The following is a 13,408-nucleotide window of genomic DNA, read 5'->3' on the forward strand; positions in this document are numbered from 1 at the left end:
GCCCCCCAGTGTCTCATTAAGTCACCAGGCTGGCCTCAAACTTGTCCTCCTACTGTCTTAGTCTCCCATGTTGCTCTAAAGCACTATTTTTTAAACCACTGAGAATAAAAATTCCTTTAGAGGACACTGTGATTGTGTTATTTACATATATGTTCTGATATATAAAAGTTTTTAGTGAAATATATAAAAATATATATTATTTATCTACATGTTTACCAGAATGTTTCATATAGAGGAATACATCACTAGGAAGGAAGTAGTATTCAATGAATAGGTAGTAGGCAACTATTTCTCCATAGGGACAAACAAAAAGAAATTTAATCTTCGTAACATTGTACACACAGTAATCAGTTGTAGGCAAAAAAATGAAAGTAAAACTTGAAACTTTAAGAAGAAAAATAGGTAAATATCTTCATGTTGCTGGGATAGAAAGAAGTTCTTATAAAATTTATAAATTTAAAAGAATAATTAAAATTTCCAAATTTAAAATCAAGAATTTCCACCCATCATAAGAAACCATGAAGAAAATGCAGACAGGCTACACTGTGGAAGAAAATATTTACAACTCATAGTGCTGATGAATTATCTACAATACAAAGTCATTTTACATTAGCATAGTGGCAAAATTTTAAAAGTACAGCAGCTTTGGTGAGAAAGTAGAACACTGGGTATATTCTTACCCTCACTTTAGAAAATGATTGGTATTAAATTTTAAAAATTATCATTTACACACAAGGATTCTTATACTTGTATACTAGGAGACGCTAAGATAATTTTCATTAAATATATCACCAATAATAACCAAAACATAAATAAATAAATTTAAAAAAGGAAACAACCCAAATGTGCAAAGTAAGAATGCACAAAAAAATTGTGGTATGTTCATACTTAGATATTCACAGCATGACCATGAACAAACTATATTCTCATGAAACAATATAATTCTGTTCTAGAAATACATAAGGCAGAGTGAAAAAGCAAGTCAAGTCATAGGAAATGGCATATGGTATGATGACAATTTCTGTTGATGCTAAGAGTATAATTAGATAAGTGATATTTGTATGGGTATACATGTTATAAAACTATAATGCATGGGGAAAAAGGTGAGAAAATACTAAATGGAGGCTTTGAGACAGTGTTACCTGTTCAGAAATGGCATAGAGATGAAACTCATACAACCAAGTTGTTGAATATCATTATACTTAATGGTTGTCTTTCATGGGTTCACATGTATTGATTTTATACTTTATGCTTTATTATTCATGTATATTCTTTTGTGTCTAATATATATATTAAAGTGGCAGAAACCTCCTCCCCAAATGGTCTAAACTATGATAAACAAAAATATTAATACACTGTTATATTTTGCAATTAAACTTCTTTTATTTAAAGGAAAAATAGCAAGAGGTAAAGAAGTAGATATAATACGCAGACAGATAAGCTTCTATTAAGAAGATGGACTGGGAATAGGAATATAATTTTAGGTTAAGACATGTTAGAAATGATTTGTATTGGACATGTACAAGAAGCAAGGAAGGGTCAAGGAGATTTTTTTTTTTAAATCATGCATTTTAAAGATGACTGCACATTAACATTAATTCATATTGATGGGGAAAATTCCAGTAGAAAGGTTGAAAATTTTGAGAAACAAGGATCAAATATATAGTGATGTCACTGAAGGTTAAAAGATAGAAATAATCTAGTAGGTAAGAAGACAGTATGACTTTATAGCCATGTGGGTGTTTTTTAAGTTTGATGAGGACATAAAAGTTTTTGAATTTAAGCAAACAATATCAGGGAAGAAAATAGAAGTGTCAAAAGTTCAAGAATGCATGAAATTAAAACTAGATAGTGGGAGTTGAACATTTCTGAATAAATATAGTGACCAATTTATGGCAAGTCTTTATGGTATGGAAAGTAATAACCAAGTGTCATAGAACATGCCTATAATTACAGTAACTTGGGAGACTGGGAAACTGAGACAAGAGGATTACAAGTTCCCAGACCAGCAAGTTAGTGAAACTGTCTCAAGATAACAAAAAGGGCTGGGGATATAGCTCAGTGATAGAGCACTGTTGAGTTGAATCCCAAGGACCACAAAACAAAACAACAACAAAAATAATTTAAAGTAGTACCAGCCATCCTTTGTGTGATTACTTTGTTCACAGATTTCTGTAGATAAACACTTCTCCCTGCTCACATTATATTTGAGAGTAAAGGCTCCTAAGAAAAATACCTTTCAAATTGAGCAGTAACATCTCCAAGGTTTTGCACTGTACTATTATACCTTTCCTGCAAAATTAGGGTGGCCTGCATGTGAGCAGCATCATTTTTCTCCATTTCAGCTTCCTTCCTAAGAAAAAGAAAAATTTAGAAGATAAAACGCTAACAACAGATCATTAAGAAAGAGAATACATAGGAAATGTGAATCATACAACTCCTATCAGGACCTGCATTAGTTTAGAGTTTATGGCCTAATTCTCATATTTTTATTTACTGTACTAAGAGTACCGGCTTCATCTTATTTCTTCTGCTCTTATTTTACTCTTTTTCATCCAAATTTATGCATTACTAAATTCCTTTTTTCATGTCATATGCATTTAAGTGGGTGTTTAAAATTTTGGGGACAGGAGGTAAGTAAAAGCCCTAATGCAGAATCTTAACAACAAAAGCCCAAAATTACAAGTTAAAAAGTACCCAGATTTACTCAAGTTTCATTCTCTGCACTTAGACACTAATGCTAAATATAGTTAAACACTTCTTTTTAAAAGTTCTTTTGGAAAAAGAGTTATAAGATTCTGTGGATTATTCTGATTATATGATTAATCCACATAATTGTTATAAAAAATTCAACACTTAAATGGATTATTTTATATTGACAAAATAAATTAAGTCATCTTTATATATTATAAATCACAGAATTTTTTGAAATATTCATGATAGATTATCAAAATGGTGAAAAAGTTTTTACATAGTTATCTGAGCTTACGAGAAACCTTTTAAAGAATATACAAAAGTAAAACTGTAATAAGCATTGTGTACTTACAAACTAGGTAGGACACTGAAATAAGATAAATAGTTAATCAGGTTCATTAAGCAATGAGTTTAGATTTTTAAAATATACACATCACAGCAAAAGCTATCAAATGTTACTAAAGGGTTTGTAATAAAAACATTTTCTTCATTATCCTTTAGAGAAATTACTTTCAATCCTTAGTTGATATTTTCCTAAGCCTGAAATTTCTAGTCTAGGAGAGACCCTAGAGATCATCTTATAATTAAATTTTTTTATTTTATAGAAAATGACAGAAACTAATGATGTTTTGCTCAGAATCAGACAGTTAGTTAACAGATGCAGTAATAAAATTCTTATGTCTTGAATGCTACACCAGAGTTCTTTGTCTTTAGGATAAATGTCTCAACTATCCTCTGTGAAATTGATATCTACTCAGTTTCTTAAGGTTCCTGTTCTTTAAGACTGGGAGCAGTACAGAACAATCCCCCTATTTATACTTTTGTACTGTTTCCAAAAAAACAGGTATAAACTCTTAAGTGTTCTTTGCCATCACCAATCACAAAAAAATAGAAAAGAGACTAATAACAAAAAAAATCCAACAAGAAAAAGTGGGAGATTTACTATAATAATATAGGTTCATATCTAATCCATGGTTCCTTACTAATAAAATGTTTTAGTGATGAGTTCCCAAGGATTTGCAATTCAAATTCAAGAATCAAAATGGATATTTTAATATAAATACATAAAGTGGTGAAAGAGGTATAATATAATGAAAGGAATATAAAATTAGAGTCAAAAACCAAAATGAGATCTCAGATTTTCTACTTTGATAAATTTCTTATTTTTTAATGTTTTCCATTTCTGGTGTTTTTTCCCCATTTTGTTTTTTGATTGCTGCCTCATGAAATGTAATGAAAAGTACAACTTATACTATGTAAATTGATGTACACATAGATAAAAAAATGCAATCCATTTTATTATTAAAGGGTAGAGTTATTAGTTTTTTTTCCCCTAAATTCATCACTGTAAAGCTGATGTACAGTGACTTTTAGAATACATAAGAGTAGTAAAATAGCACAAAGCTTCTGTCATTTGTTAACTAAAACTACTTCTGGCTTTAAAAATTTAAGAAGGGACAATACTTTTTATTTTAGCTGTCATATTGGCTTGCACAGACATTCTTTGCATGTATAGACTTTGTCTATTCCTTCTTGAAAAGTAATTTCAATCTCACATATTCACAATTGAGGTGAGAATCTTAAAAAAATAAACCAGGAAATAATTTTAAACATCTCAAATCATATATAAATAAGAGGTACACTATTAATACGAACTCTTTCAACTGTTCTTCTAGGAGTTTTAGTTCTTCTGCTGTAGTTTTTGTTTCCTCTTCCAACTGTTTGACCAGTCTTTCAGTTTGTTCTTCCTTTTGCTGAACTAGATCTAGTTCTTCCAGTGCAAGTTTTAATTCTTCCTTAAAAAGAGTTCTTTCTTTAATCATTTCTTCTTGATAAAAAAATAGCTTCTGCTGAAGACTAGAAGATAATTCCTATATCCAAAAAGATAACCAACAAAATAATTTGAAATGGCATTCTTAGGTTTTATGAAGAGACAAAAAAAATTATATATATATATATAAAATGAAGTATGAAAACTAAATTTAAGAGTTTCAAAATAACATTAAAAAATACAGATATATGGCTGGGCATAGTGGCATATGCCTGTAATCCCAGTAACTCGGGGGGCTGAGACCCTAAACAACTCAGTGACATCCTGTCTCAAAGGTAAAGCGCCTCTGGGTTCAATCCCCAGGACTATATATATTATATATAAATAAAATAAACATAAACATACATACACAAACACAAACTTTTTTCATGAGCTATTTTCCACATCTTAACACTGTGGCAACTTTCATTTCAGGCTTTTTTTTTCCTATGCAACATACACATAAACTTATAAAACTAAAATTATATTTATATCTGTTTTACAACTGGTTTTTATGTATACTTTTCTCCTATAATACTATATAAAAGTATTTTATGATTTCAACATTATATAAAATACTTTAAGCTATATAGTACATCAATTATATAAACACATCATCATTGTGAAAAACATTCTAACATTACAAAGAAAGTGACTATTATCTTTGACTACTTCCCACCCCAACTTTAGTTGTCTCTTCCCAGAAACATCTACTAGTTTGGAACATGTATGCCTTCTGGTCTTTGTCAATATATTTATATATACACATACATATTTTTTGGACATATGTAAAGGTCATTATAAAAAATCATAGATAGTTGAGATCTTTCTAACTCAATGTGTTCTACTTCATTTGTTGTAGGTTAACCGAATACATACTACTTCACATCAATGCATGTAAGTACCAATTGTCTCAACCATTACCAATATTTTACATTATTAAATGTTTTAATTTTCACCAATCTTGTAAATGGAAAAATTTTATTTCCATTTCCTTGATTACTATTGAGATGGAGCTTCTTTCATGTTTATAAGATAGGGAGAATTATCTATTTCTGCACTATATTTTAGTGGACTGTTTTCTCTGTCTGTCTCTCACATACACACACATACACACACACACGTAATGTTATTCATGTAATCTAAATTTTATAATTATATTTTTCCTGTAGTAAGATATTCTTCTAAAGACAACTCTAAATAATCTACACGGGCTTCAAATACAAAAATGTAATAGGAAAGCAATGTTAAATGATCCCTACTTTGCTACATCTGTATTTTAATTTTTTTCACATTATTAATAACCCCATAGTGAACACATTGTGAAGGTGTATGGCTAAGTCTTTAGAATATCCATGGTCATTTCCTCAGGATTAGATCTTAAAATTAGAATTGTTGAATCAAAGGATATATAACAACGTTTTCTGACAGTGAAATTTATGACACATAATAAGCATTCTTTAATTAAAAAAACATTGCAGTTAATTACTTTCTCTTGTTGGAGAAATGACTCAATTTGCAACTCTTTTTGTTGTAGTCTTTCATGTTCTTGTTTTTCCAGAATAAGCTTCTCTTTTAAGTTTTGCATCTCTGCATTTAGACTTTCATCCCTTTCCGTTTTCCTGCTGAGAAGGTCTTCTATAAAAGGAAAACATTTAAAATACTGTAACAACATACAAACATCATTAAAAAAACCCTAGATACCCAAAATACTTCATTATGCTGGTGTTTAGCACAATTCACAGACCAAATATTTTCAAAGGAAAAAAGCAAAAAATTATGAAGCTTGTACAATTATTACAACATATAACATACATTGTATGCTATATAACAAAACCCTCAAAACTAGTTCTATGTTATCTACCAAGTTTAAATAGCCAGTCAAGGGAAGTCATGAATTGCACAATTGTTTCTTTTTCTATCAAGAAAAGCAACATACTGAAATAGAGAATAAACATTATAAAAAAAATTTCAAATACAGAATAACGTTTTCTGTTGTTGATTACATAATTTTAAAAAGGTTGTTTTGACATAGCAGTGCTTTTCTTAAATACAATAATGCACTAACTATAAACACAATAATACCTTTTTCTCTTTCAAGCAGCTCACATTTAGCATTCAGGTCTTCTACTTGTTTAGACAAGATAACATTTTCCTCAATAGACTGCTTAAGGATTAAAATTTCATGATTCTTCTCTTTCACATGTTCTTCTAACTGGGCAATATCTAGCTTATATTTTTCCACTTGATCTGATGCACAACTATATTAAAAATATTGAAAAAGAACATATCTTTTTAGGCACATGGAAACAGCAAAAAGATGAAAATGATGTATTCATCAGTGTTTAACAAAATAAGGTTCAATATTAAGCTACTTTTTCATATTACCTAATTTCTTCGATGTATTCTAAGAGTTTCTCTGTTTCAGATTTTTCATCAATCTTTTCTTTCTCTATTGAAACACTAAAAAAAAATTGGATGTTAGTTTATTTAATAATTGCACATATAGGAAGGGGATAGGAAAGGCAGCAGAATACAAGAGACACTAGTATGGCAGTATGTATAAACGTGGATGTATAACCAATGTGATCCTGCAATCTGGACACGTGGTAAAAATAAGAATTCATACCCCACTTGAATCAAATGTATGAAATATGATATGTCAAGATCATTGTAATGCTTTGAGCAACCAATAAAAAAAAATAATTGCACATAATGCTTACTATGTATAAGATACTGTTGTATTAGGCAAGTGACTGCAGAGTTCAAATTCTTAATCATTAAGAATGACTTACTTCTCAGGTTGACAATTTATATGCAAGCGGGAGACTAATGATTTTACTTAAGTAAAAAAGATTTTCAAAGGTACTATGACAAAAGAGCTATGATCATGAGAATCATCTCACAACATCCCAAATCAAAGACATAATCTTATTTTGTAGCTTTCTTGGTTTCCTTACCCACCCAAATAGCATTTTGAGTGTCATAAAGTTTTTGTTTCAGGCTATCTGGCATTCAATTATTTATATGTTCAACTCTTCTTAACAACCTAATTTAAGAAATGAACAAAAGACTTAACTAGACATTTCACAACAGAAGATGTAGAAATGATCTATAAGTACACAGAAAGATATTCAAGGTTCATAGTAACAAAGTTACAAATTACCACTTCAAATCCATTAAAAAGGCCAAAGTAAACAGGATACATCAAATGGTGTTAGAAATATAGAACCACCTTGCTAGTGGGGGTATAAATGATACAACAACTTTGAGGTTTTTTTTTTTAAAAATATTATATATTACCCTATGACCCAAGAATTCCACTTCTAGATATTTACACATGAAAAGTACAAATAAATATCCACAAAAATGTATGTTTATACTTTTTCAGAGTAAGAAACTTTTAAAAAGGCCTAAAATGGTGAAAAGAACAGTAAACAAATAGAGATATATTCATAGAATAGAATGCTACTCGGAAATAAGAAGGAAGAAGAGTATACATTGATGAATTGTGAAAAATTATGTCATACAAAAGAAGCCCCCAACCCATACTATAACAAACTTCTCAAATTTATGATGAAAAATAGAAAGTAGCTGCAGGGCGGAGCACAACAGACACTAGTATGGCAATATGTAAATCAATGGATGTGTAACTGATGTGATTCTGCAATCTGTATATGGGGTGAAGGTGGGAGTTCATAACCCACTTGAATCAAAGTGTGGAATATGATATGTCAAGAAATTTGTAATGTTTTGAACAACCCACAATAAAAAATTAAAAAAAAAACAAAAAAGAAAGTAGCTGCAGGGATGGCCAGCATTACACAGGTAGCAGTCAGGTAACGAGGGGTATGAAAGTAACTTTCTGAGGGAATGGAAATATTCTCTATGTTATTTGGTTAATGGTCACAAAAATGTATATAACTGTCAAAAGTTATCAACCTGAATATTTAAGATCAGTGCATTTATTATATGTAAATTACAGAAGTAATTATAAAAAAGGAATATTACTGTGCATTAATCACAGCTTCTTATACCAGTGTTTCTCAGTTTGGTTCTGACTACCATCTCCGTAAGATTACGCTAATGGGAAGATCATAAGCATTTCCTTATCATTGCTACTGAAGATGGGACAAAAGTACTACATTCATATAACTTTCTAGCATTAAATGTTTGAGAATGATTAGGGTTCACTGTCACTTAAGAGAAATAGGGAGGACTGGAGTGTAGCTCAGTGATAGAGTGCTTACCTAGCATACACAAGGCCCTGGGTTTAATTCCCAGCACCACAAAAATAAATAAATAAAAGCATACTCCTGGACCCCAGTGTGGGCTTCCTATGTAAACCATGGAGGACTGGAAAAAAAAAAAAAGAGAGAGAGAGAGAGAAACAGGAAAATTAAGGAAGTGATAAGTGTTGAGGAAAGATTAAAATCTGACTAAGGAATAATTTGCTTAGAAAAGCCAGCGAAGAACTGCTAACAACCTATGGCTGCATCTCCCTAAAGCAAAAAAACTAGAATGAACACAAAATTAGTAGAAGGAAAGAAATAATAAAGATCAGAGTGAAAATCAATGAAACAGAAACTAAATAAAATACAGAAGATAAACAAAAGGAATGTTGGTTCTTTGAAAAGATTTTAAAAATTGACAAACTCTCAGCCTAGTTTAAAAAAAGAAACCAGGGGCTGGGGTTGTGGCTCAGTGGTAGAGTGCTCGCCTAGCATGCACGAGGCACTGGGTTCGATCCTCAGTATCAAATAAATGTAAAATAAAGATATTGTGTCCACCTAAAATTTAAGAATAAATATTAAAAAAGAAACCAGAAGACTCAAATAAAATCAAATACATTTATTTCATAAATAAAATGAAAGGGGTATGCTACAATTGACACTGTAGATACACAAAAAACTCAATGGAGATTATTACGAACAACTATAAGCCAAATTTGACAATCTGGAAGAAATGGATGACTTCTTGGACACATTCAGCTTAACAAGATTGAATAATGAAGAAATAGAAAACCTGAACAGATCAATAACAAGACTGAAACAATAAAGAAAAGTGTCCCATCCAAGAAAAGCCCCAATCATACAATTCAATGCTGTGTTTGACCAAACATTTAAGGAAGAACTGGTATCAGTTCTTCTTAAATTATTCTCACACACTGAAGAGGAAGATATTCTTTCAAACATATTAAATGGAGACAGGATTACCCTGATATGCAAACCAGACAAGAACACAACAATAAAAAAAAACTGTAGCCAGGTACAGTGGCACATGCCTGTAATCTCAGTGGCTCAGGAGGCTGGGGAAGGAGGATTCCGAGTTCAAAGCCAGCCTCAGCCAAAGTGAGGTGCTAAGCAACTCAGTGAAACCGTCTCTAAATAAAATACAAAACAGGGCTGGGGATGTGGCTCAGTGGTTGAAAGCCCCACAGTTTAATCCCTGGTATCCCTACCCCCGCAACAACAATAACAACAACAATAAAAACCCTACAAGCCCAAATCCTCATGAACATAGACATAAAAATCTTCAGCAAAATATTAGCAAACAGAATTTATAGCACAGCTGAGCCTGATGGTGCATGCTGTAATTCTAGCAACTTGGGAAGCTGAGGCAAGCTGATTCCAAGTTTGAGGCTAGGCTCAGCAACTTAGCCAGATCCTCAGCAGTCTTGTCTCAAAATCAAAAAATAAGAAAGGTTGAGATGTAGCTCAGTGGTAAAGTGCCCGTGGGTTCCATCCCTGGTACATACACTACACACATACAAAACTGTCAACAAAATCCGTAGCATGTTAGAAAGATTATTCAGATTATTCACCATGATAAAGTAGGATTCTTCCTAGGTATACAAGGATGGTGTAGCAGAAGCAAATCAATAACTATGACAAACCATATCAAGAAAACATAGGATAAAAACCACATCATCATTTCAAGAGAAAGATAAAAGTTATCTAATAAAATTCAAGCCATTAGGCATGGTGACATTATAACTTTAATCTCAGCTATTTGGGAAGCGGAGATGAAAGAATCCCAAGTGTGAGGCCAGCCTTCACAACTTAGTGAGATCCTGTCTCAAAATAAAGAGGAGCTGGGATTGGGGTTATGTCTCAGCAGTGCAGTGCTTGCCTTGCACCTGTGAGGCCCTTGGTTCAATCCTCAGTACCACGAAAAACAATCAGTCAATCAAACAAAAAACAACTTGGGATGTAGGATGTACTCAGTGGAAGAATGCCAACCTAGTATGCACGTGGGCTTGATCCCTATCATCAACCAAAAAAATTTAAAAACCAAAAAAACCTTCAACATTTCATGATTAAAAAATGCTGAACAAATGAGGTATAAAAAATGTACCTCAATATAATAAAATCCATTTATAATAAGCCAACAGTGAGCATATTGGGAAAAGTTGAAAGCTTTCTAAGATCCAGAAAAAAGATAGGGATGCCCACTTTCAATCAAAGTAGTACTAGAAGTACTAACTAGAGCAGGAAAAAGAAATAAAACACATCCAGACTGGATAACATAAAGGGGAAAGATTAGTCAACGGGCAAACTTTCATTGTCTGTAGATGACATGATCTCACATATAGAAAACTACAAAGGCTCCACCAAAAATTTAAATTAGAGAAGTTGCATGATACAAACTCAACATCCAAAAATAGGTATCAATATTACTCCCTAATCGTTTACTACATGAAAGAGAGAAATCATGAAAGCAATTTCATTTATGATAGCTACAAAAAAATTTAAGGAATAAATTTAATCTAAGATATAAAATATTTCTACAGTGAAAATTATAAGGCACTGATGAAAGAAATTGAAGAAGATACAAAAAATTGGAAAGACATCTCATGCTCTAGGATTGGCAGACTTAATATTGTTAAAATGTCCATAGTACCCAAAGTGATCTACAGATTTAATATCATCCCTGTCAAAATACCATAGCATTCTTTACTAAACTACAAAAAATTATCCTAAAAATTCCAAGAAACCACAACCCCCCCCCCCCAAATTGTCAAAGCAATCTTGCACAAAAAGAGCAGAACACAAAAAGGCATTACACTACCCGACTTTAAAATATACTACAAAGTTACAGTAATCAAAACAGCAAGGTATTGAAATAAAATTACACACAGACCAATGGATTAGAAGAGACATAAATAAACCCATACATCCACTGCAAACTGGTTGTCAACAAATGTGCTAAGAATAAGCACTGCAGAAAGGACTCTCTTTTCTATAAATGGTATGGGGAAAAATGGGTATCTACCTTCAGAAAAGTGAAACTAGACCTTATCTCTCACCAGCTATAAAAATCAACTCAAAATGGATTGAAGATTAAACTTATGACTCAAACAATGAACTAGTAGAAGAAAGCAGACAAAATGTTTTAAGACATTGGAATCAGAAGATTTTTTTGAACCAGACCCCAAAAGCATAAGAAGAAAAAGTAACACTCAACAGAATGCAGAGACAACCTACAGAATGAGAGAAAATGTTTGCAAACTATACATTTAACAAGGTTTGTTTTGTTTTTTGATGGTGCTGGGGATTTAACTCCTGGCCTTGGGCATGCTAGGCAAGTACCTTACTACTGTGCTACATTTCCAGCCCTTCTAACAAGATTTTGATATCAAGAATATATAAGGAACTTCAAAATCTCAATAGCAAAAACCCAAATAATCTGATGTAAAAATGGGCAATAGATCCAAATGGACATTTCTCAAAAGAAGACATAAGAATGGTTACCAGATATATGAAAAGGTGCTCAATATCACTAGTCAAGTAAATGAAAACTTAGTCATGTAAGAATGCCATCATCAAAAAAATTAAAAATTAAACAAGTGCTTATGGTGATGTACAGAAAAGTGAACCATTGCATACTGGTGGTGAGAATATAAATTAGTACAGCCATTATGGAAAACTGTAGGTTTCTCCTTAAACAAACAAACAAACAAACAGACAAATACACCATGTTTACTGCAGCACTATGCACCATAGCCAAGAAATGGAATGAAAATGAAAACACCTAACTGTATATTTACTAATAATGGATAAAGAAAATGGTCCATATAAATCATGGAATACTGTTTAATCATAATGAAGAATGACATCCTGTCATTATGACAACATAGATGGTACTAGATATCATTATGTTAAGTAAAGCAAGCCTGGCACAGAAAGAAAATACCACAATATCATTCATATGTAGAATCGAAAAAAGGTTATCTTATAAAGTTGAAAACAGAATGGTTATCAGAGCAAGGAATATTAAGGGTAGGCAGAGAGGGGAAAGATTAGTCAACGGGCAGTAAGTTACCATTAGGTAGGAGTTAGGAGTTCTGATGTGTTATTTTACAGCAAGGTGACTACAGATAACAATTATATATGGTAGACCTCAAATAGAAGAAAGAGCCAGGCATGGTGGTGCATACCTGTAATCCCAGAAAATCAGGAGATTGAAACAGGAGGTTCACAAGTCCTAAGCTAATCTTAGCAATTTAGTGAGGCCCTGAACAACTTAATAAGACACCATCAGAAAACAAAAAACAAAAAGGGCTGGGGCTGGGGTTGTAACTCAGCAGTAGACTACTTGCCTAGCATGCATAAAGCACTGGGCTCGATCCTCAGCACCACATAAAAATAAAGATATTGTGTCCATCTAAAACTAAAAAATAAACATAAAAAAAAGCACTGAGATTGTAGCTCAGGACAAAGTGCCCTGGGTTTCTATTCTCAGTGTGGGGTGTGGGGGGAAATTCTGTATGTTTTTGCAATAACTGAGAAGATAGATATGTTTAACCTGATTTAAACATTACACAATGTGTGTGTGTGTATACATATACACAAACATATATATATATATATATATATATATATATATATATATATATATATA

General features: G+C 32.0%; 1 protein-coding gene across 5 annotated transcripts in view; it reads right to left on the reverse strand.

The window, feature by feature from the left end:
- Positions 1-13,408, reverse strand: part of Hmmr (hyaluronan mediated motility receptor) — a 29,691-nt gene that overhangs the window by 8,036 nt on the left and 8,247 nt on the right. For 4 of the 5 annotated variants that reach the window (XM_015492563.2, XM_048816025.1, XM_048816014.1 and 1 more), the window contains 5 exons: positions 6,893-6,967; positions 6,590-6,765; positions 5,994-6,142; positions 4,351-4,565; positions 2,237-2,353 (listed from right to left, as the gene is read on the reverse strand). In XM_015492563.2, the coding sequence (XP_015348049.2) occupies positions 2,237-2,353; positions 4,351-4,565; positions 5,994-6,142; positions 6,590-6,765; positions 6,893-6,967 (732 nt within the window). The remainder of the gene's footprint in view (positions 1-2,236; positions 2,354-4,350; positions 4,566-5,993; positions 6,143-6,589; positions 6,766-6,892; positions 6,968-13,408) is intronic. The other variant, XM_048816007.1, reaches the window with a different exon arrangement.

The sequence above is a fragment of the Marmota marmota genome, unplaced genomic scaffold (genome assembly GCF_001458135.2).
Source record: "Marmota marmota marmota unplaced genomic scaffold, marMar, whole genome shotgun sequence".
Taxonomy (NCBI): Eukaryota; Metazoa; Chordata; class Mammalia; order Rodentia; family Sciuridae; genus Marmota; species Marmota marmota.